The following is a 25129-nucleotide window of genomic DNA, read 5'->3' on the forward strand; positions in this document are numbered from 1 at the left end:
ATATAGGGCTTGTCTTAGTGCCATTCATTCTTATTTTGAACCAAGAAATTTTGAAGAAGCTAAAAAATGTATAGAATGGCAAGAAGCTATGAAAAATGAACTTAATGCTCTTAAAAGGGCTGAAACTTGGGATTTCCAAACTCTACCCATAGGAAAAAAACTATAGGTTGTCGATGGGTTTTTAAGGTTAAAACTAAGAGCGACGGATCCCTTGAAAGGTATAAAGCTCGCTTAGTTGCAAAAGGGTATGGGCAAGAGTATGGAATTTATTATGAAGAAACTTTTGCTCCTGTAGCCCGAATGGTTACAGTTAGATGTCTTATCACTATTGCATCTATTAAAAATTGGAATATTTTTCAAATGGATGTGAAAAATGCTTTTTTAAATGGTGATCTGATGCAGCCGCGTTGGAGGAGGAGTGAAACAATGGCCCACCGTGAATCGGTGGCTGAACTCTTTATTAAACTCAACAAATGTTTCAATAAACAATGAGAAAATTCAATAAGCAATAAAGAATGTAAAGGAAAACAGTAGGCAGAAAGAAAACAGGAAAAACTGCAAGAAGGTAAAAGACGGCTGGAGTTTTCAATCTTCTCTGCCCCCACGCAACCCTAGGCAGGGCCTTTTAAAGGCTGTTTACTGGACCCGGGTCGCGGGTCTAGATTTGGATCCGACCCACGATCCGGGTCAGCCTCTATCTGCAGCTGGTTCTGGGGCGTGCGAACTCCACCACGCCTGGCGTAGGTGCGCAGGGGTACCTCCCTGCGTCGTGGCTCTGTCCCTGCAAGTGAGTCATACGCGCGGGGTCCTTCATCTGCCCTTTGTGGCGGATCGGGTGGCACGATAGACCCAATCGGGTCCTGCCCTGCATCATTCTCCCCTGGTTGGGAAGAAGTCGGCTCTGTCGACTTGTTGTTGCCACAGTAAGCATATAGATCAGCCACGTTGAAAATAGGGGAAATATGCCAATCATCGGGCAGCTCAAGGAGGTAAGCATTCGAACCCAATCGCTGAAGGATCCTAAAAGGGTCATACTTCTTAGGACTTAATTTGCTATAGGTGCCTACAGAAAAACGCTCTGGATGCAGATACACCCAGACAAGTTGACCGACCTCGAAATGGACATCACGACAACCCTGATCTACGAAAGCTTTGTAGGTCTCGTAGCTTTCAACAAGTTTGGCCCGGACTTGTCTGTGAATGTCACACATATATTCAACGGCATCAAAGGCATCCGGAGCTGGAGCTGAGAGATCTGACACAGGGGCTAGGTCAACGACATGGGTGGGAGACCGACCATAGACTACCTGGAACGGAGATTTACCAGTAGAACGGTTAATGAAGTTGTTATAGGCGAACTCGGCTTGGGGCAATACGAGATCCCAAGTTTTGACATTTTCGCCCACTAGGCTCCGTAACAAATTTCCTAAGGTGCGGTTCACAACTTCGGTTTGGCCATCAGTCCGGGGGTGGTACGCACTACTGAACTGAAGCTTAGTTTTCAACAGGGCCCATAACGATTTCCAAAAGTGGCTCATAAAACGCGTCTCGCGATCGGAAGTGATTGTGTGAGGTAGACCGTGGAAACAGGCAACATCCTTGAAATAATATGAGGCGACTAAAGAGGCATCGGTGGTGCGCTTGCACGGAACAAAGATAGCCATTTTGGAGAACCGGTCAACAACTACTAAAATTGAATCAAAACGACTTGGTGTGCGGGGAAGGCCCACGATAAAATCCATGGATACATGCTCCCATGGCCGTTCAGGAATGGGTAACGGGGTATACAGACCATGGTTTTAAAACCCGTGACTCGGAACTCGACTCGTTCTTTATGGACTCGTGACTCGGCGGGTCAACTCGGTGACTCGGACCGGGTTTTGTTAACTTTTGATTTTAAAAGAAAAACAATATATAAATTATCATTTAAACATATAAAAGTTTGTAAGTTTGTAGAATGACTTAATTACTAGTGTAATTGATTAATCATTAAAATAACATTAAGTAAAACTATATCTAACTTATAATTACTCATCTAATAGCAAGAAATCGAACAACCAAGCAAAACAATAATTCAATATTTCAATAAAAATAAGCCCTAAAGTAAAGTTAAGTTACAAAGTTCATAAATATAAAGTTAATGATCATAACACAATGACAAAATCAAATTTCATTCATCCAAAATTCATCCACTTTTACAAAATATGATATCTCAATTCTCAAGTCAAGAGTCAATGACTCAAATCTCAAATAGAGGCGAAGTGCTATTATTTGGAACTTCATTTGAACCAATTCTTGAGTTGGAAGTAGAAATTAATGGCTGAATTGGAGTACTAGTGGTTGCATTTTCCCTTGCATTTTCTCTTGCATCTTCAACTCCATCACCACCTTCGTCATCAATAAGATTAGCTTCTTCAATGTTTTCAACTTCCATCTCCAAGTCTCTTAAGAAATCCTTCATTCAATAAAATATGACACATTTGAGTTAACATGCAATAGAGAAAGACAAAAAACTAAATTAAAACAATTTTAATCAAGTTAAAATATCCAACAAACTTTTACGATTTTACCTCATCTCCATCTAAAACTCCTTCTTGCATGACCCATTCATCCATTGGTGTTTGCAAATGTATATTGTCCAAAGAAATTGGGTCAAGACGTGTTCTCTTTAATTGCTTTTCTCTCAGACGTAAATTATAATGGACAAACACTAAGTCATTAAGTTTCTTTTGAGCTAATCTATTTCTTCTCTTAGTGTGAATTTGATCAAAGGTACTCAAATTTCGTTCACATCCAGATGAAGAACATGTTTGACTAAGTATACGAATAACAATTTTTTGAAGATCGGGGGCACATATTCCATGCATTTTCCACCACATTGCTGCATAAAGCCAAAACACACAAAAATGAAAAGTTGATTAAAGAAATATTCTTTTGCACAACACAACAATAATGTTAAAGATAAATCACCTGGCTTATGCTCATCTCTAGTCATAAAGCTATAGAAGTACAAAATCTGCACTTGCGTCTTCAAATAACTCAAGTTGCTTGCATGCTCTTACTCTAGCTGAAATATTTGGCTCCAACTTCTCAATACATTGAATTAAACCACGCCTTACTTCAGGATGCTTTGTGAATTACATGAAATAGTGCAAATAGTCAAATACATTAAATTGGTAATTGATAAAAGAAAGTTCATATTCAAAAATTAAAACAATTAATAAAAAGATATAAACAAATACATACCTTAGAAAATTATGGACTATAGTGGTATTTGGGATTGAGATAGTATGCTGCTGCATGAAGAGGGTGATGAAGTTGATTTTCCCAACGATTGTCAATTATTTTCCAATAAGGTTTATATTTTTTCTCGTCATTGTCATGAATTTCTTTTATAGCCTCTTTGGCTCTATCCATAGCTTCATAAAGATAACCCATTGTAGGATTTTCTTCACCATCGACCATTCTCAAAACTTTGACCAGAGGTTCTATAGTTTTAACAGTTGATTCTACGACTCTCCAAAAATTACTATTCAATATAATATCCTCCATCTCTTTCCCCTCAGCAATTGATGAATATTTTAAATTGTTCCATTCATCTGATGCCATCATTTTTCTAAGACCACTTTGATGTTCTAGCAAAGATTGAAGCATGATAAAATTAGTGGCAAATCTTGTAGTAACCGGTCTTAGAATTTCTTTCTTATTAGAAAATTGAGTCCTCATTAGGTTCAAAACAAAAGTATGATTGTAGATGAACTTCGTGATCCTTTTTCCACACATCCAGCTATGTTTTTTATCTTAGAAAAATCTTCAAGCATGAGATCTATGCAATGAGTTGCACAAGGAGTCCAAAATATGGTTTTCCTCCTATCCTCCAATATCTTTCCAGCTGCTTGATAGTTGGCTGCATTATCTGTGATTATCTGTCATTTTTAAATTTCAAAACATTATTAACATACTAGACAAATTATAAATATCAATGTTTAATAGAAAATTACAAAAGAACAAAATAATATACCTGAACAACATTCTTTGCACCTACTGTTTTCACCACTTCATCAAATAATTTTAATAAATTTTATCGATTCTTCACGATACTTGTTGCATCAACTGATTTCAAGAAGTAAATGCCCCTTGGACAATGAACCAAAAAATTTATCAATGTCCTTTGTGTTGCATCTTTCCAACCATCAGCCATAATAGAACCCATTTCAGCCCAAGACTCCTTGTATTCTTTGAAATAATCATCAATTTTTTTAATTTCTTCTTGTAACAATCTTCCAGAAATCTCAGATGAAGAAGGCGGCTTCAATCCCATTCCTACTGAGGAACAAACTTCAATCATCTTCGTAAAGTAAGGAGAATTGGCTGCGTTGAAAGGAATGGCTGAATGATAAAAAAATCTCGCAATAGCTGAACATAACCTATCTCTAGCTTTTTTATCCAAAGCTGCTTTTATTCCAAGTTGTTTCATTGATGGAGACCCTGCCTTCACTTTAACAAAAGCATCAAGATTATGCTTTGGGGCATCGTTCATCAATTTTTTTCCCTTTATATATCTTTTCTCAGAAGACTCATCACTTTCATCTGACAAGTCCATATCATTATCATTTACTTCAACAAAGGAACCAATCTCATTTACAATATTTCTCTTATATATTTTGTGTTCCTTAAATGACTCCAAATTCTTACGAATTTTTTTCCTTACAGATTCTTCGACTTTGTCACATGGTTCCACCTCTCCTTTAATACCAGCAAGATGATACTTAAGTCTATTAATGCCACCACTCATTTGTTTTGTACACTAAGTACATTGTACCCTCTTATTTTTCTTATCAAGTGGTAAACCAAAATCCTACACAGGGTCCTTTCCTTTAGTGAATGCTATTGGAGTCCTTGAAGATCCTTCTTCTGACATTTTTTTGATGATTTGATAAATCTAAAACTTTTAAATTTGAAAAGTTAAAAACATACGCACGGTTAGTAGATTATGCACAAACCCACCAAGGAACAACGTTTAAAAACTTAAAAACATAGTGTCATACAAGTATAAAACTAAAACTATACATGGTACACTACATAATGCACACAAACTGAACACTGTATATGCTCATCAGCATAAGCAAGTTATCATTTTTTTTACTATTAACACTAGCACGATCAAGTTATCAACAACAAAAAAAACCATTAGTGCATGCTTCGTTGCCAAAATAAATAAATAATGGATCCATGCTAATTTTTTTTGTCAAATTTGTTTGGTTAAAATAGCGAAAGAAATGATGGCATATTATGTCACAACTTCAGCAGCCTACATCTTCAACAGTGAGAATAAAGCAAACCCAATCTTGGCTGCATCTATCAAGGATAAGAACAAGAAATATGCAATGCTATTGATTTGCACACAAACTACCAAATAGCCACATTGAATTTCTCCAGAATATGATGGTGAAAAAAATAAACAAAAGCCTTCAAAGAAAAGTGTCCACAGAAAAAGAAGAGGTCTACAACATTGACATACACACAAGCAGAAAAAATAGAACTGCATCTCTTATACAAACTTACAAAGTACAAACATAGATAATAGAAATGTTCAAAACGATATTTATATATTTGACAGGCTGCTATTCAAAATGGAAAAAAGTACCCCTGGTAACCATGTGGAAGTTCTCAAAGCAAAAATCCAGTGAACTTGTCATATATTTATTAAAGGCTGAGGAATTTGACTTGCAGTATTTGTGTGTCTGTGCCTAGTTTTCAATGTGTATTTCAGTGTGCAGGGATAACAATTCAGCTCCTGAAGTCATCAGAATTTGGTGTGGAGAAATTCTACTCTTTTTTCGCAGGTCACCCAGTATTAAACCCCAATCAGGCTTGAATGTTTTTTTATGGGACATTTAATCTGTTTATCACCCTTGCATATGCAAATAAAGTGTTCTAAATTAGAACATTTAATCTGTTTATCACCCTTGCATATGCAAATGAAGTCATCAGGGATAACAATTCCCCAAGATGTGTACTAAGTAGTAACACAACATTTTAAGGTATGAATCAGGTGTCTAAGTAAGAACTAGAAGAATGTTGCTACATCTAGTACCAAACTAGAACATTGTTGTTTCCCCAAAAAAATTGAACATATGGTGGAAAACGTGACTGAGCTGTCACAGAATTCAGAGTACGTTACTTGCAACGCTTGTTGAGGCCCTTGTTACTTTGTGACATAATATACTTTCCAGGATTGCAAAACCTATGTTAATGAAAGAACTAGCACATTCTGACAAACTACCATTTCATACAAAAGATCACAAACTAACAAGGGCCTAAATCCAAAGAAAATACATGTTACAAAGACGTGAAACTTGGTCAGTATATCAGACTACATCCTGTGAGGCGTACGCCTCGCCTGTGAGGCGTACGCTTCAAGTGCTGAGGCGTACGCTTCAAATACTGAGGTGAGGCGTACGCCTCACCTGTGAGGCGTACGCTTCAAATACTAAGGCGTACGCCTCGCCTGGGAGGCGTACGCCTCGCAGGCGATGTCGCAACAGCCGAAGGACCACCTTGAATCCAACGTTTAAAAACTCGCCGGAAAATCTTGCCAGAAAAACATACCTGGTGGCGTCGAAAAATGTCGCCGATGGACTATTTTTGCTGGAGAAGACACATCGGAGCTGCGACGATGTGCCTTCGCCGTCGATGTGCCTTCGTCGGCGACCTGGCGTCACTATTCACGCCGAAGTTAATGTTCGCGATGCAAATACAAAACGAAGAAAAATCCCACTGTTCACGCTGGCGTCACTGCTCACGTCGGCGTCACTGCTCACGCCGGAAACTCCTTTCCGGCGTCGCTTTTCTCGCCGGATGGCTGGAGCTGCAGCCGCACCTTCTCGGCTTTTCCCCTCTTCAGTCGAGGGTTAAACGCAATGAACAGTGAAAACCCTTTAGGTTTTCACATTTCGTTAACCTATTAAAGGGTAAAATATTTAATATTGTGAAACTGCCATTAAAACAAACCCTCCGAGTTGTCCGATTTTTTTTGACCCATGACTCGTCCCGAGTCGCGCGAGTCGTCCAGCGAGTTTTGTAAGAAAGAAAACGACAGACCTCGCCCGAGTTCTACGTGACTCGTGACTCGGTCGAGTCAGGCCGAGTCTAGCCGAGTCATGCCCGAGTCTTGGTCACCCGAGTATGCCTTACCGGGTTGACCCGCTGGAGGGCCGAGTCAGCCGAGTCAACGAGTTGACTCGGCGAGTTTTTAAACGTTGATACATACCACTATTCTGACGATGACCCTTGGACACTTGACAGCCTTGGATGAACTTGACAACATCTTTGCTTATTTTGGGCCAAAAGTATCGTTCATCTAAGAGAGCGAACGTCTTATCATGCCCGAAATGCCCTGCTAACCCTCTTTCATGTAATTCAGAAATCAACTGAAGTCTAAGGGAGAAATTGGGCACACATAATTGGTTACCACAGAAGAGGTAACCATTATGAATACAAAAACGGGGGTCGAGGGTGCGATCTGAAGAGATGCACCCTTCCCAGACTTTGTGAAAATCAGGGTCCGTAGGGTATAACTCTTTGCATTGTTCAAAACCAATGACCTGCACTGACATAGTCATCAGAAGACTGTTCTTCCTACTAAGAGTGTCAGCCACCTTGTTCAGGGTACCAGATTGATGCCGAAGCGAAAAGGTGTACTCTTGCAAGAAGCTGACCCACTTGGCATGACGAGCACTCAACTTCTTTTGACTGTTCAGATACTTCAAAGCCTCATGGTCCGTGTACAAGACAAATTCCTTATAAATGAGATAATGTCTCCAATAACGAAGGGCTTGTACAACGGCATAGAACGCAACATCGTAAGTGGAGTATTGGCACCTGGCCTGAGTCAGCTTCTCACTAAAGAAGGCAACGGGCCTACGATTCTGACTCAAGACGGCGCCAATCCCCACTTTAGAGGCATCACATTCAACCTCAAAGACTGCACTAAAATCTGGGAGAGCTAAGACAGGAGCACTGGTCATTTTGTCTTTGATGATCGTAAAGGCTTTGCTAGCCGCGGGCGTCCAATGAAAACTAGTACCTTTTAGGCACTCCGTGATGGGGGCCATAAGGGTACTAAAATTTCTCACGAAACGTCGGTAAAAAGTGGCTAACCCGTGGAAACTACGGATCTCTCCTATAGTCTTTGGGGTAGGCCAATCAACAATCGCGCGGACTTTTGCGGGGTCGGCCTTGACGCCATCAGATGACACAATAAACCCTAAGAACACGACACTGGACGTCATAAACTCACACTTCTTGGCATTGGCATACAATTTTTCCTTTCTCAAAATATCTAAGACTTGACGCATGTGACTCAAATGCTCGGACAATGAGGAACTATAGATCAAAATGTCGTCAAAGTAGACAACAACAAACTTCCCAATACACAGACGCAAGACCTGGGTCATCATGTTCATAAAGGTACTTGGGGCATTAGATAACCCAAACGGCATGACTAACCACTCGTACAATCCATCACGCGTCTTGAATGCCGTTTTCCACTCGTCCCCTTCGCGTATACAAATCTGGTGATACCTGCTTTTTAGATCTATTTTAGAAAAAATGGAGGCACCAAATAACATATCAAACATATCATCCAAACGAGGAATGGGAAAACGGTATTTGACGGTGATGCGATTGATCGCACGACTATCGACATACATGCGCATGGACCCATCTTTCTTAGAAGTAAGGCGGGAACGGCACAAGGGCTAACACTCTCGCGAATGAAACCCTTTTGCAGCAAGTCCTGAACCTGTCTTAATAACTCAGTATGCTCAGTGGGGTTCATGCGATATGCGGCAAGATTGGGTAGACTCGACCTTGACACAAAGTCAATGGCATGCTGAACTACCCTTGCCGAAGGTAATCCATCAGGTAGTTCATCCGACATAATGTCGCGAAACTCCTCTAGAAGAGGGGCAACGTCCGCGGGAATGGACACTGACGAACTCATCACCGGCTTTGCCACTAGGGCATAACAATAACCATCTTCCTGACAATGGTTCAGGAAAAGCCGGTACGAGAGGCCTGCGAGTCGGGGGACTCGCTCAGGTTTGTCCACAGTGGAAAAACCAGTCTCCTTGATAGGTAGAAGGACTATCTTATGGCCATTAAAGACAAACGAGTATGTGTTCTTGCGGCCATCGTGAGTTGTCTGGCGATCAAACTGCCAGGGACGACCCAAAAGAATGTGACACGCGTGCATAGGGGCTACATCACACCACACCTCATCGTGGTAGTGTTCCCCCATGGAAAACCGGACTAGGCATCGCTGAGTGATGGGAACCTCGTTTCCTTTCTTGAACCAGGCCATCTTATAGGGTTGGGACAACTTTTCGGTGTTGAGTTTCAAGGTAGACACCACACTCTCAGACACCATGTTCTCACATGCTCCGGTGTCAATGATGACATCACAAGCATGCCCCTCACAGTTGCACCGGGTCCTAAAAATGTTATTCCTTAGCCATTTCGATGGGGCCGATTCTCGGGGTGTGGTCAACACATGACGGATGGACAACAAACTTTCGACGTTGCCGTCGAACTCTATAACTCCCCTCTCATCCTCAACTTCAACTATTGACGTGTCATCACTACCACTCTCACTTGCGGACTCTACAATTCCTTCAACAAGATGGGTGTTTCTGCTCACGGTTGGACACTTGGACGCGACATGTCCTAACTCTTGACACCTAAAACAACGAAGGGTCGACTCACTAGGTTTGGCTTTGGACCGGGTGTGGAAAGCTGGGCCTGACTGGTCAGGTTTGCTAAGGTCTGTTCTAGGCTTTGAATCACTAGGGGAGCTTGCTCCCCTGGTTGGGAAACTCAGCTTGGGTCGACTGGTGGGCTCACTACGGGTCGTTCGATATTCTTGCCTCCGCTTCAGCTTGTCCTCGATGTTCATGGCGTAACTGCTGGCTTGATCTAATGTCTCTACTGTGACACAACTAAAATCGTCAGATATAGCAGGGCGGACACCCGAAATGTACCTCGTGACCTGCTGACGAGCTGTTTCCTCGATCTGCACACGCAGGGAAAGACGATGGAACTCCGCGGTGTACTCTGCTACAGTTCGGGAGCCTTGACGCAGGGTCAGGTATTCCTTGTAGGCTCGCTCGGCGTGATCAGAAGGCACGAATTTTGACTGCATCAATCTTTGCATTTCATCCCACGACTGTACACGCTGTAATCCCTGTCGTTCCCTCGATCGTTGTAGCTTCACCCACCATGTCTGTGCTAGACCTCTTAAGCGCGTAGATGCGAGCGAGACACGACGATGCTCAACGATGGTATGATAGTCGAAGAAGAACTGTACTGCATAAGACCAGTCGAAAAACTGCTCCGCGTCGAATCGCCCTGCAAACTCCGGAAGATCCAGTTTCACGCCATAAGTGGAGGAGTGGTCGGGTGCTCTCTGTTGTCGCGGTTCTACCAGTCCTGCAGGATGCTCATTCCAGAAAATGCCGTCGTCCCATACTGCTTCGTTGTCCGTAGTGCGGTGTTGCTCGCCTGGATGCTGGTGCTGTCGAACTCTCCCGACGGGGGGTCGGCGGTCAGGGCGCGCCGGTTCTTGCTGACATTGCCTCGGTCTGGTTTGCCCGTGGACGAGCACCATCTGCGACCGATATTGTAGTACTGGAATGACGGGAAGTCCAAGGGGGGGTTGAGGGTTCGGGTGGGGTTCAGGTTCCTTGCGGGTAGAGTTGGTGTAATATGGTTGTGGGTTGGGAGTATGGTGTTGGATCGGATGTTGTGTTGGGTTCTGGGTCAGGGTTGGGTAGACAAGTGGGTTTGGGTTTGGGTATGGAGTCTGGTGGGTATATGGATGGGTTGATTCGCCCGATGGGATATGGATCGGGCCCATTCCTACACTACTCGTCGGACCCAGATATGGATGGGTTGGATCGAGGTTCGAGTTGTGGGGATAATAGGCTTGGTCTGAACTCGAACCCCGATCCAAGAGATTATGGGTCTGGTTTTGACCCGACTCAAATCCAAACTGGAGCTCCGTCCGGGTCCGATATGGGCTAGGGTCGGCATGGGATCTACTTTGAAGGTCAAAATTACTGGGTTGGTTCTGGTTCGGGGTTTCCCTCGCACCTGCACCAACTAGGTAGGTTGGGTAAGGGATGTCTAGACCCAAACCCGCTCCCTGGGGCCCAAGGGTTGGTCCCACCGAAACGGGCCTGTGCCCTGCTGGAACAAAAACCGAGTTGGACCCTCTGATGTCAGGTCCCCCCCAAATGGGTCTGGCTCGCTCCCGCTCGTAGAGGTACCATTTCGGAGCCTCCCCGCGCGGGATCGGGAGGGAGAGATGGCTCTCCCCTGATTCGGACAGACCAACCTGGGTCCACAACTGGGCCCAGCGTGACGCTGGGGCCCTGTCGACCCAGGTCCAGTTGTTGCGCATCGCGCGTGGTGCCCTGCCACAAGGCCGGACCTGCAGGTGGGCCCAGCGCAAGGCTGGGACCCTGCAGGTTTGGGTCGACCTGCAGCGTAGCCCCAGGTACGCGCGACCACTCGCCGGGACTGGCAGGTGTCCCCTGCACACTGCTGGGTCCCTGCAGGTTCGGTCCTACCTGCGATCCCAACGCAGGGAGGCGCGATTTAGATGGTGGGGCTGTTACCAGGGGGTTGCTGCTCATCGGGGCTCCCTGGTGTTGCTGCGCGTTATTCAGATCAGGGGCGAGGGCTGTCGCCGGCAGGAACGCGGTGCTTCGACCCTGCTGGTGTTGCGTCGGCTGCAGGGATGCGGTAAAGCTGGGAAGTGGACCTGCAGCTGCGCCCTCGACGAGGCCTGCGCACAATGTTGCGCACGGCTCATGGGGTTTCTCGAGTGTTGTCACGCGATCTTCAAACCCGTCCATCCTCTTTGACAGGCCGGCGATATCCCTACTCATTCGCATCATGTTTTCTTGGATTTTCGTCAATACATCCATGACACGCAATAATGGGTCTTCGCTGCCGGCCTCCTCACGTTCCTCGCCTCGCACCGGATCGCTCCCTGCTTCAAGAGCCATCTCGCTGATGAAGATGGGTGCGGCTCTTATACAACTTTGATGCAGCCGCGTTGGAGGAGGAGTGAAACAATGGCCCACCGTGAATCGGTGGCTGAACTCTTTATTAAACTCAACAAATGTTTCAATAAACAATGAGAAAATTCAATAAGCAATAAAGAATGTAAAGGAAAACAGTAGGCAGAAAGAAAACAGGAAAAACTGCAAGAAGGTAAAAGACGGCTGGAGTTTTCAATCTTCTCTGCCCCCACGCAACCCTAGGCAGGGCCTTTTAAAGGCTGTTTACTGGACCCGGGTCGCGGGTCCAGATTTGGATCCGACCCACGATCCGGGTCAGCCTCTATCTGCAGCTGGTTCTGGGGCGTGCGAACTCCACCACGCCTGGCGTAGGTGCGCAGGGGTACCTCCGTGCGTCGTGGCTCCGTCCCTGCAAGTAAGTCATACGCGCGGGGTCCTTCATTTGCCCTTTGTGGCGGATCGGGTGGCACGATGGACCCAATCGGGTCCTGCCCTGCATCATGATCTTAATGAAGAAGTGTATATGGATGCTCCACCAGGCATGGAGATCCCTAAAGATAAGGTTCTTCGTCTTCGAAAGACCCTTTATGGTTTGAAACAGGCCCCCAAAGCCTGGTATGACAGATTTACCAGTGTAATGCTGGAAAATGGTTTTTCCTCGTGTTATACTGACACTGCTCTATTTACTAGAAAATCTAAGGCAGGGATTGTAATATTATTACTATATGTTGATGACATGTTAATTACAGGTGATGATGTTCAAGGAGTCAAGGGTATTAAGTCCGTCTTGACTTCAAAATTTGAGATGTCAGGCTTGGGTTTTCTGACATATTTTCTTGGAATTGAGGTTGCCTATTCGCAACGTTGTTATTAACAGGTCGGGAATTTCTGATGACAAAGTATGCGAAACTCCTGAAGTTGTGGGAGCAAAAATGAAGATTGACGACGGTGTTCCTCTAACCGATCCTACTCCTTACAGGCAGTTGGTAGGTTCTTTAATGTATCTTAGCATTACTCGACCCGATTTGTCACATGCTATACACATCGCCAGCCAGTTTTGCTCCTACAACCGTTCATATGAGTGTTGTGCTTCGCATCATCAGATACTTGAAGGGAACGGTGAATAAGAGAGTATTCCTATCCTCTTCTTCTGAATTAAAATTGCTTGCTTATACTGACTCAGATTGGGGAGGTGACCCTAGTAACCGTCACTCCACCACTGGTTTTTGTATTTTCTTAGGAGAATCTTTGATCTCGTGGCGATGTAAAAAGCAACAGAAGGTCTCATTATCATCTACTGAAGCCGAATACAGAGCCATGGCATCTACCACCATGGAAATAGTATGGATTCGACGTCTTTTGGAAGATATGTGAGTAGTTGTCAAAGAACCAACAAAGCTATGCTGTGACAATAAAAGTACAATCTACATTGCCAAGAACCACACCTTTCACGAGCGAACAAAGCATATAGAGATGGATTGTCATTATGTCCGAGAGGAATACTTGAAGAAGGTCATTGATCTACCATATGTGACATCTGAGTACCAACTTGTCGACTTCTTCACAAAAGCTCTATGTTCGCCCAGATTTCATTTCCTTCTTGACAAACTTGCGGTTATCACACCGTAAGTTTGAGGGGGGGTGTTAAAATGTAGCTCCTAAAAATCATTATTGTAAATATAAATATATATATATTTATATACATAGAGATATATTTACATATAATATATTATATGTACATATATCTCTATATATAAATATATATATATATATTTATATATATTTACCCGAAAGGGTATTTTTGTCATTTCCTGTTTTGTGCATATTCCCTTTTGGAATATGTTGTAACTTTCTTTTTTATTTTTGTATTTTTGTAATTCTTTTTTTCTTTTTATTTTTTGATATTTTTTAATGTGCATTGGGGGTCCCCCAATAGAGTCGTTTTTTGCACCTTCTTGCATTTGTATAAATAGGGGTGTTCCCCCCTTGTATTTCTTAAGCTTGAGAGTCTCAAGCATTTGCTTCTATTTTATGAAATACATGCATTATTGCATGTTTATTATTTATACGCTTTTTGCGTATTTTGTTCAAGTGTTGTGAGAGTGCTTTCGTGCACTTCTTTTATAAAGTATTTGTGCTTGTATGCGTATTGTCTCTTTATAGACAATTTTACAGACATTTCTCCTTGTTGAAGAGTTAAAGCCTTCTTTTGGAGATAGTATTTATAGGACAAGTCTTTTGAAGTATACATTCTTTCAAGATACTCCCATACTTGAAAAGCTTTTTTGAACTTCAAAATATTGACATTTATTTTCGTTTCAACGGAAGAAAAGAACCATGAAAGAATTTTGTAGTTCTTCATCTCCCATTCTTCATGTTTTTTGTTGTATTCTTCAAAGGCTTTTTCTCTCTCTTTACCATCAAGAACTTTGATTTCACCTCTCTCAATAATGGTGATCTTAGGTTCGTGTTCGGGAATGGTTCCTTTGACGTATCCCCAAACACCTTTCCCCTTAATGTGAGCCTCCATATTCCCGGCCCAAACATTTGAAGCCATTTAATTTAAAACCAAGTGAAAAATGACTCTTTTTCACCCATTAGAGAGGGAAGAGTGGAGAAAAAATACGTACCACTGAGGATCTTTCAAATCTTACTTGACGTAAAAAACTTCCAAAATATTGAAGGAAGAGAAGCCCCCACGTTTTTCACCAAGACACCAAAGGCACGCTTTTTGAGGCACTTGCAAATACGAGGAATAACACGATATTCAAGCTTTAGCCTTGCTCTGATACCATGTGAAAATATCTCAAAAGAGATTATGTGCATAGAAAGCACAACCACTACAAAGAGAAATGTGCACAAAGGCACAAGAACACTTAGAACAAGATGTACTCAAGGTACAAAAGAGAACACAAATGCAAAAATATAAAGAATTTTATTGAACAATGGAGAACAATGCTCCAAGCATTGAATTAACATTTAAGAAGGGGGTTCACCCCTATTTATAAGAAGAGAGAACCTTGGAGGGGCTCCCACTAGACGTTGGCTCCAACGGTTAGAATCCAACGTGTAGTTTGGACCCCCTCCAAGTTGACTTAGTCAACAAAGAAAAGAAAGAAAAAAAGAAAGAAAGAAAGAAAAAGAAAAGGAGAAGAAAGAAAAAGGAAAAAGAAAAAAGAAAAAAGAAGAAAAAAGAAAAAAAGAAGAAAAAAAGAAAGTTACAAACATATATACTAATGTGGATATGCGTAAAAAGAGTAAAAGACAGAAATACCCCTTGGGGGGGGGGTTTACATGATGGAAAAATAATATATATATATATATATATATATATATATATATATATATATATATATATGTGTGTGTGTGTGTGTGTGTGTGTGTGTGTGTGTGTGTGTGTGTGTGCAATAAAACAGGATACAATGTAACAGTGACTTGTGAGCTTTAAGAAGAATGTTCAATCTCTAAAATCCTGTTCTGATACCAACTTACAATCTGTTGGTACTCATGTCACCATTCTGGTTCTCTTTGCCACGTTGAGGTGCTGATGAGGCCAAACTGGAAGCAGAACAATAGGAATGTAGAGGAGAAAAGAAGAAGAGTCGATAAGGAGAGTATTAGGCAACAACATAAAAGCCCCTTTCCTGTTCAACCTTTTACAACTTATACACATAATTGACAGAAATAGAAACTATGACCAAAATGACCTTATAAACAAAAGTAAAGCCTACTTTATAAAAATGTTGAAAAGGACAACTATGCCCTTTACAAAGTAACTTTCTCAACATCCAGGTATAGAGGGTATGTATTCATTGAGTTGTGTGCATGATGTTCTGTCACACTAGTAGACCCATTTAGTATCCAAAGGATATGACCTCTTTATATTCAGGTATGCCAGTTTAGTAGATACTTATACCGGTGACAATACTTTTAGGATCCCCTTTCCTGTTAAGAGGTCAATAATGCAACAACACGGTGCACATCTAGGCTCACTAGCAAATATGAGAAAATAACTGCAAGTTCTTGAATCTTGATATTAGACTCTGTATTGAAGCCCTATGTGATCTTGTTGAGTAAATACAGAGTCTATATTCCTTCCCTTGAATGTTCAGATGCTGATATATTGATACTGTGGCGTGTGAAGCAGAACTGGCATGTGCTTCTTCTCTTTGGGATGTGTTATGGGAGGTTTATCTAGCATTTTGTTATTGTTAACATGTCAGCAGCTTGTGAAGTTGAATAGGTTGCTGAAGTATCCATTATAACAAATCTTGGTAGTTTTATTCTACAATGTTATTGAAGACAGAAAAAGTTAATGTTGCTTTGCCTTTATGCCAAAAGTTCCTCCTATTAAGAGTTTATGAATGGTATGCTAGTTTTGCATTCTTCACAAACTTTAAAGGCTGTTTTAGATCATCAAACAATCAGATCAAGCCAATGATTTACCTAGCTATCCACGAGATCTTTAATAAAACTGTGTGCTACATTCTACATTGATCAGCCTACTTTATGATGTGACTAAGAAGAATATTTTATTCCTGAACAGTGGCCACTCATCTAGACGACACACTAAAGATGTGTCTCCTATGCCTTTTTGAGCTATCTAACTCTGTATTTCCTTGCAGACAGCCATCAATTTTAGATCATCTCTGTATTACATTTGCAGACAACCATCAATTTAGATGATTGGAGCATCATTGTGCTATATTCACATATGAAACTCCATTAAATTAGTTACAAAATATAAATGGATATCAAAGGAGATTTTTTGCTTTGTAAGTTACATGCAAGATTGATTGAGGAATTAGTCTACGTTCTCTTCTATTTCATTAATTAATTGATGTTTTGACTTTTTTCTTTGTCAGTTGCAAGATTAATTGATGAATTAGTCCATGTCCTTTTCTGTTTCATTAATTAATATTTTACATTGAACTACTCATCCTTTGAATCATTTTAGTTGGTGGATTGTTGCAAGTTCTTCACTGAGTCAACCATGACTTACGCAAGAGACTGTGTGCCCCAAAATTTTACTGAAAAGGACTGTGGATGTTTCAAACTTTATTTACGGGCAATAAAGCTGTATCACTGCCTGATATTGACAAGTGTTTATCAAAGTCTTTCCATGACAATCCGATCACTTTTCTCACACTTTCTAGTTCTTGTCAATCCTTTGGGCTCTAGGGGGTCAGGGCCATTTCATTGTTACTTTGGGTCCTGTATTTGGATGAACCGTTTCTCAATATTTGTTAGTAGTTATTTGGAATTCTGTTGTCGTTCAACAAAGGCAAATTTTTTTTAGTTCCTCTTATTTCAGCTATCGGATTTCTCTCTTGTTGAGTGGTTTAAAGCTTACAAGTAGTAGCCTCACAATTTCCCTGCCAAAGAGTCGTGTATATATAAGGTAAACTATAACAAAATATCAAAAGATTGGTTGTCCCCATTTTATATGTATGTATCATGGTTGTCAGTCGAGGAAGCAGGAGCGGGAAGTGAGGCACTTTCAAAATTTTAGGAAGCAGGAAGCGTGGGACGACTTAGAAGCGAATCACGAACTGTCTCGGAAGCGACCTAGGAAGAGAACCGGAAGCGAAAAAAGAAGAAAATAAAAAAAAAATGAAAAAAGAGGGAAGCGAGGAGGAAGCATGGGGGAAGCGCACTTCCCATAAATGGAAAGTGCATTTCCCATAAAAGGGAAGCACGCTTCCCATTTATGGGAAAAACGCTTCCCAAAAAAAAGGACACTTCCCCACGCGTTTCGGAAGTGCAACGTTTCACGCTTCCGAAATGTGTATCGGGGAAGCGCTCTTCCCCTATGGTATAGGCGCTTCTGGTAACTCTGGTATGTATATGTATGTATATATGTATTTTCTTCACTTGATTCTTTTCTATATGTGAACATCTAGTTGTAGCTATTCCAAGATCCATGTTAACATTCTAAATCATGGTTTTCTTTCTGCCTTTGATTGGACCAATGTTCTACCTGAAAGGCCATACTAACTACTAAGGACAATTTGCTCAAGGATTCCAAAGGTATATGTAATTTTTCTGTTCCTAGAGACAGGCCCCATTAGACTGAGTCCCTCCCCTTATGAGGCAATAAATACAAAATAATGTACATAAGCTTGTTGACATGAGTCCTAAGTTGACAAGTTGGGCTTACTTATTCTTAATATTTTCTCTCATTTTTAGTTTTACATTTGTCGCATTGAGAACTCTTCTATGCTTTTTTTCCTAATGTTCCTTTCATATGTGTGTGTGTGAGGAATGATGCCTTGGTATACCAAAATATTTTAATGCGTCATTGCTCATGACCTGCGGCCTTGGTGATTGCCTGGGTTACATTGTAAAGACTTTTTTTATTGATGGGTAGAAAAGTTACCTGAACAACAAAGCTATTATCAATATTCCTTTTTTTTTGCTCACTGTTTACGCTTCCTTTTTATTTAATGCTTTTTTAGTGTGAATGCATTATGCAGTTGTACAGCATCGTGTTAATATTTTTCTTGATAGCTTTCTGACAACATATGTTTCGAGTTTAGCATTTTTTTTCTCAATAGCATTCTGACATGTTTTGAGTTTAACATTTCCCAATAAACTTTGTTTTTTGGCAGATTGGTGACTTGTCACTTGTTTGGGGTAAGCCAAGGCTACCTCCTTTGGGATTTGAAGAGGTATCATTGTGAAGCTATTGAAAGTTCTTTGGTTGGTAAATTCTGGAAATAGATCCAGCAAATTTTGACCATGTTTGTGACACCTTATTGTTGCATTTGGCTTTTATTTGACAGTGGTGCTAAATTTGTAATGCATTGCTATGAGCGGCAGAGTCCTCATAGGATTGAAGCATGAAGATAGGACCATATTGGCTTGACATTGTTTTAATTGTTACTTTAATTAACTTGTAGCTTTGCATTTAGAATCAAGAACTAGGTTGTGGATGTCTGTGAGAAGGAAATGTCTGCAGGATGTACAATCTCTTTTGAACTTTGAACTTCGAACTTCTACAGTTCAATTAAACCATAATTTATCTTGTGAAAAAGGAATGTGAAGAGCATGATCTGCTTGCCTTGTTTGATGGGAAATTGATAAAAGCATTCTAGGTTGGCTTGTTATGATATCCAACATTTAAATTAACATATGGAGAATGATGTCACTGCATATTTTTCAGCAACCTACCTAGTGTTTGCAAATATTATTCAACTTCTAATACATAATTGCGTGTACTATATTTAAGTTAATGAAGGACTTGCTGAAACAAGAATTAAGAATGTTAAAAATTTTCGTTGTCTGGACAGTAAAAGCACTTATGATAGCAAAAGAAATTACATTCGCATAGAAACGCAAAGTAACATGTGTATGATCTTGATTATGCATCCAAACCAATTATATAATTTCTTTGAAGTTTACTAAAGTATGAATTGGAACACAATCTAATGTCAAACATTGATAGTCTGCTAAAAAAGTGGATTGTTGGTCTTCGTGACCAAATCTGTCATGGTTCATGGTACAAGTGCAATGTTTTTTTCCTTTTTTTTGTCATTACTTTTTTGACATGAAAATGAGATAATTCTTATAGTGGAATGGCAGGATGTCTTCACGACAACATCTAATAATTCATACGAAAACTGTGGTGAAGTGGATCTCATTGAAATAATCATTAGAGAGGGTTCACTTCTTGATTGTAGTGCTGCACCTGCATGGTACATAGCTAAGATTAAATTAACTAGGGACAAGGTAATACATGCAGCAATCATTAAATAAATACTTCAGTGTTTTCTTCAGGGTTTGTGGTAGGAACATAAGCAGTATGTAATGTGTTCAAGATAAATTTTTTGCTAGAAATTATTTCCATTATGACAAATTTCTCCTTTAAAAAGTCTGTTTTGGGTTAATGTTTTTTTCTTTTTTCCTAATGTGTTCTAATTCTATTGTGTGTCGCAGTTTAATGTTATTTTTGTTTTTTAATTGCAATTTTTCCATTGTCGTTGTGTTATTCCCTCTTTTAAATGAAATTTAATACAGGGTTTATGTTTGCTTTTCTAGTGGTTCTTCTAATGTTCTATGTTATCCCTTCAAATCTTATCGCAGTGGGTCATGTTCTTGGATTCTGAAGGACGGATAGTAGATTCCAAAGCCTTACGGAAACGAATTTTTTATGGCGGATTGGAGAGCAATTTGCGTAAAGAGGTCTTTTAATTAAAGAAGCACATTAATACACTTTTTGTATAAAATTTTGGTCTCAACTTTTGTATGCTCAACCTGGAATTCTGGTCAATGTGTGCAGGTTTGGAAATTTTTGTTAGGATACCATTTGTATGATTCAACATATGCTGAGCGTGAATATCTTGCAGCCATGAAGAAATCGGAGTATGAAACAATTAAAAGCCAATGGCAGGTTTGCAACTATTTGAGCTTCTTTTCTTCAATTAAGCATGCTCAGGAAAAATATGCACGCATCTATTTATTCCTGCTTATTTGTGATTTATGTGTTTATGCTCTATTCATGTTTCTATGTCTCATTTGAACCTTATGTTTCATATAATACGGATGTGGCTGTCAACATGGCACCGGTGTCATATGTGAGAAAAACAACCTTAAGTAGTGTCTGGTTGCCCTCAATTTTGATGTTTATTAATTTATGTTTATTTTGAAAAATAGAAGCTTGTTCTATGAGCTATTTAGTTTCATGTTCTGTAAACACAATAAAATCTTTATGAAAGCATGATATGATGGGGAGGAAAATGTTGTTCATTTGTTTATATTTATATATTTATTTAATAGGTATCCATTCTTGCTTGAGTCCAACTCTTATGGATCTAACAGTGGGTTCAGCTCCTATCTTGACCCACATGGATCCAAACAAGACCTGACACACATTGGTTTTTGGTAGATCCATTTGGTTCTAAAATCAGTTCTAATACATGTTGATTCAATCTGGATCATCCATAGACCACTTATATTTGGCCTAGACTCAATACCATGTCACTTGGGTCGCATTACTGAACTAGTCCAAACTAGCCCCACCAAACTTAGTATATGAACTTCTATTATCCAATATCGAGTTAGATGCAACTCCACCCGGACTCATGATAATTTACCAAGTTTCTGACTCAGCTTTTGATCTTCACTGACCTCCCCACATATTGTAACGTCCAAAAAATCCAGGACTTGTAACTTTTAGAATAGTTTAGAAAGCTTTGAAATCATACAATAATCAGAGTTTAAATAGTACTTCAGCGGAAAATGATATTTTTAAAACCACAAGTCAATGGACCTTGAGCGCATTACAGCGTAAACTTTCCTTTACCGAATTCCGCACAACTATTGAAATCAAATGGTTTTAAAATGCAATTTCAATGGTTGAGAATTTGTTTGTTGAAACCAAGAAGAAGTTTACTAAAACAGTTTTAGTAACTCAAGGTTTAATAAAAAGAGAAATTTTGAAATACACTTTATACCAAATTTACCAACATGTTCTCAGGAGCGAAATGTCAAGGAAAGAGCTCTATCTTGATCTCATCGCGCCATCGTGTCATCGCAGAGTGTATCACCTATACATCACTTGCCCATAAAATGAGTCAGTTTCACTAAAAACTGGTAGGTGCACATACATGACGATATAAAACATAGTTAAGCAAAATAATTTAATATGTCAAGTAGACAAACAATTATATAGCAATTTAATTTCAACAGATTCATGGAGCAACTATGATGAGCAAAATGCTAAAACTATTACAAGTATTTCACTGGCACAAGTAGGCTAATTATTATAAGCAAAGCACTGCATAAGCAATTTAACTATCAAAATACGATGCTACATCAATCACACACACAATTCCATAAGTATTGAAACCCGTTGCATGCTATAGCTTTCATACGTGCATAACTCAACAAATTGTGTGATCGGATTTAAATTATGTTTCGATATTAACTGGCCAAGTGGGTACGCACAAGGCACGACTCTAGAAACAGCCTAGACTGATCCGGGGGTTTATTATGCTATGTATTTTATGATAACCCGGATAGCTGACTGAGTCCGCACCTAAGGGGACGGTCAGTGACCAAGAGAGAAATCCCCAAAGCAGCATAAACAATGGATGCATCCCGAACATGGAGAGCTACCACCTAGGATAATTATGGTAGTCCCTTTCCCCTAACTCCGATGACTGGGGAAGCCGAGTCTTTTGCTCGTAACTGCCATTAATGGCTTGTCCATCGAAATTTTTGTACCTTCTCATCCTCTCTCCAGACAGGAGTCAGCGGTTCGAATGAGTACATCAGGGTTAGTTAACTGAAGACCCATTCTACATACTCTGGTCTTTCGACCCAACTCGAGTATCTTGCCGGTGAAGGCGGAATCATCACTTATTTAGGTGATCACAACATTTTATTATTTGCACTCACCGAGGTTGCCACAACCTACTCATCCAATCATCGCAACGTGAGAAGACGTACTTGTCAAAAAGTACGATCGTACTTGTCAAAAGTACGACTACGATGAAAGGGATATAGTTTCACCACAGAAAACCCAACAGATACTATCTACATAAGAAGTAACACAACACAATTTGGCAAGATAAGTCTTGAATTCATTTCAACAATATTTTGCATATTTCATGATACAAGGTTGTCTCGGATCTCTCGTCCGATCAACAAAGTACTTAACATATAGTGCATGTCTAAAAGTACGCAACACTGAAAAGGGGAGGTGCTTAGGCTTCTCAAAAGGAACACCCAACACACAACTTCATAACGATCCAAAGAATATAGGAGTGCTCATTTGGCACAATTCATCCTTAAAGGCCACAATGCCACATTAAGTCATTCACACAAGGCACAACACTATCAATCTTGCATCCAAAATTTATCTTAGTATCGACATGCGACACTAGATTCATAAATGAAGAATGGGTCCTTCAACAGAACCCCACTCATTCATAGGCTCATGCCCCTGATCGGGGTTATTAAATATTTCTCCCAAGTGTGTGGACCTGGGAGGGCCCAAATGTGACTTCGTAATCCGGCAGGACTTAAAACTTAACTTTGCAAAAGCTGTGCATTTTGAAGAGCACTGGGTTTGCAGAAGGAAACCCTCTTTAAAAGAACTATAGCGCATAAGCGTCACTTCTAGTGTTTTGAAAACAACTGAAATCAGGGTAGGCACAAGACTACATTTATGTAAGTACCTATTTACCATAAGTGTGAGCATATACAGATTATAACATGACAACAAGCAACTCTCGACTTGCAATGCCGCACATCGAGCGAAAAGCACATAAGTAACACATGAGGTACCAAAACCATACCTTGACCACTTAGATAGGCAAACACATAAGGTCATAAGTAATACACGAGACATGAAGTCGTACCTCACTCAAAGGAAACGTGCAGGCAAAAATGGATGCAAGCAAACAAGGGCATAGGTATTGCACGAAGTATGAAACCACACCTCAAACTCATAAGCAACTATGCAAAATAATGATCGAAGAATGAAATTGTACACCGACCCATAGGAACATACAAGCAAGTATATATGCAAGCAATTAATGGTATAAGTATTGCAAAAAGTACGAAACCACCTTCAACCACATAAGCAAATACGCAAATTAATACTCAAAGAGTAAAATCATACCTCGACTCATAAATATGCAGACAAGAAAATATGCAATGCAGAAGCAATATAAATCTAAGCATATCTAGCATGGGCATCTTAATTATTTCAACTTAAATAGGTTCATTTATTGCCCTTTGTGCGACTTTACCCTACATCGGAATGTTGTGCAACTGCGTGCGTCTACGAGTGTAGATGATACGAGGCTCAGGCCACGGAGCCAGAGCGGGGTTCGATACGAAGTCTGCAAAAGTATGAGTATTCAGCGCTACATTATTTATCATGCGAAGAAAAGAAAATCAGGCCTTTCGATCAAAAAAGAGAGAGGCAGCAGGGGTGTGCCCCTGTTGGCCAAAAACGGAAAAGCGACAGGGGGCGATCCCCTGCTGGCTGACAACAGCGGGTCGACAAGGGATGAGCCCCTGTCGAAAGCAGAGAGGCGGCAGGGGGCCAGCCCCTGCCGACAGCACGAGACGGCAGGGGGCCAGCCCCTGGCGACTGCATCGAAGCGGCAGGGGGGCCAGCCCCTGCCGACAGCACGAGACGGCAGGGGACCAGCCCCTACCGGCAACATCGATGCGGCAGGGGGGCAGCCCCTACCGACAACAATGAAGCGGCAGGGGCTGAGCCCCTGCCGACAGCCAAGAGACGGCAGGGCTAGCCCCTGCCGACAACAACAAGGAGGTAGGGCCAGCCCCTGCCGAGAGGCGGCAGGGGGCCAACCCCTGCCGACAGAGAGAGGGAGAGAGCTCGGGACGGGGGTGACAGGGGGACAAGCCCCTGCGTGCCGAGAAACAAGGGACAGCAGGGGGATATCCCCTGCCCTCCCAGAAGCCAAGGGGCGGCAGGGGGCGAGCCCTTGCCAGCCCAGCAAAACAAAGGGCGACAGGGGCATTGCCCCTGCCAGCAGAGACAGGAAGGCGGCATGGGCACTACCCCTGCGCGCCAAAACCCTATAGGCAGCGGGGCGAGCCCCTGCCTGCCGGGAAATAGGAAGCGGCAGGGGCATTGCCCCTGCCTACCGGTGATCGAGAGGCGGCAGGGGGACTAATCCCTGCCAGAGAGAGAGACCGGGGCGGCAGGAGCCACCAACCTCCTGCCGACCCCTTCGCAGGCCACAGAGGAGAGGGGGGGCACGGCAGGGGTTGTGCGCCGCCTGTCAGCCTCCCGGCGAGGTGACAGAGAAATGGGGGGGGGGGGGGAAGAGAGAAGAAGAGGGAGGAGGAGAGGCGGTGGCCGGCGTCGGCGTGGGTCGCAGCGACGGCGCTGGTGGCGAGCGCAACAAAGGAGGAGGGGGATCGTCGCGAGGGGATCGAAGGGCTGCGAAAGGGAGGCGTGCCTCCCCTCGCCCTCCTACACAGGTCTTAAAGGCACAGGGGGGGGGGGCGATGAATGGGGAAACCCCAATGGGTTTCCCCTTATCTCCCCGAAA

General features: G+C 41.7%; 1 protein-coding gene across 1 annotated transcript in view; it reads left to right on the forward strand.

Moving 5' to 3' along the window:
* The window catches only part of LOC149848007 (RabGAP/TBC domain-containing protein), a 94938-nt gene that overhangs the window by 61188 nt on the left and 8621 nt on the right, over positions 1–25129 (forward strand). The window contains exons 8-10 of the mRNA XM_090013621.1: positions 18701–18760; positions 20175–20273; positions 20371–20481. Of these exons, the coding sequence (XP_089869747.1) occupies positions 18701–18760; positions 20175–20273; positions 20371–20481 (270 nt within the window). The remainder of the gene's footprint in view (positions 1–18700; positions 18761–20174; positions 20274–20370; positions 20482–25129) is intronic.

This window comes from Nuphar pumila, chromosome 1 (assembly GCF_984573655.1).
Source record: "Nuphar pumila chromosome 1, dmNupPumi1.hap1.1, whole genome shotgun sequence".
Lineage (NCBI taxonomy): Eukaryota > Viridiplantae > Streptophyta > Magnoliopsida > Nymphaeales > Nymphaeaceae > Nuphar > Nuphar pumila.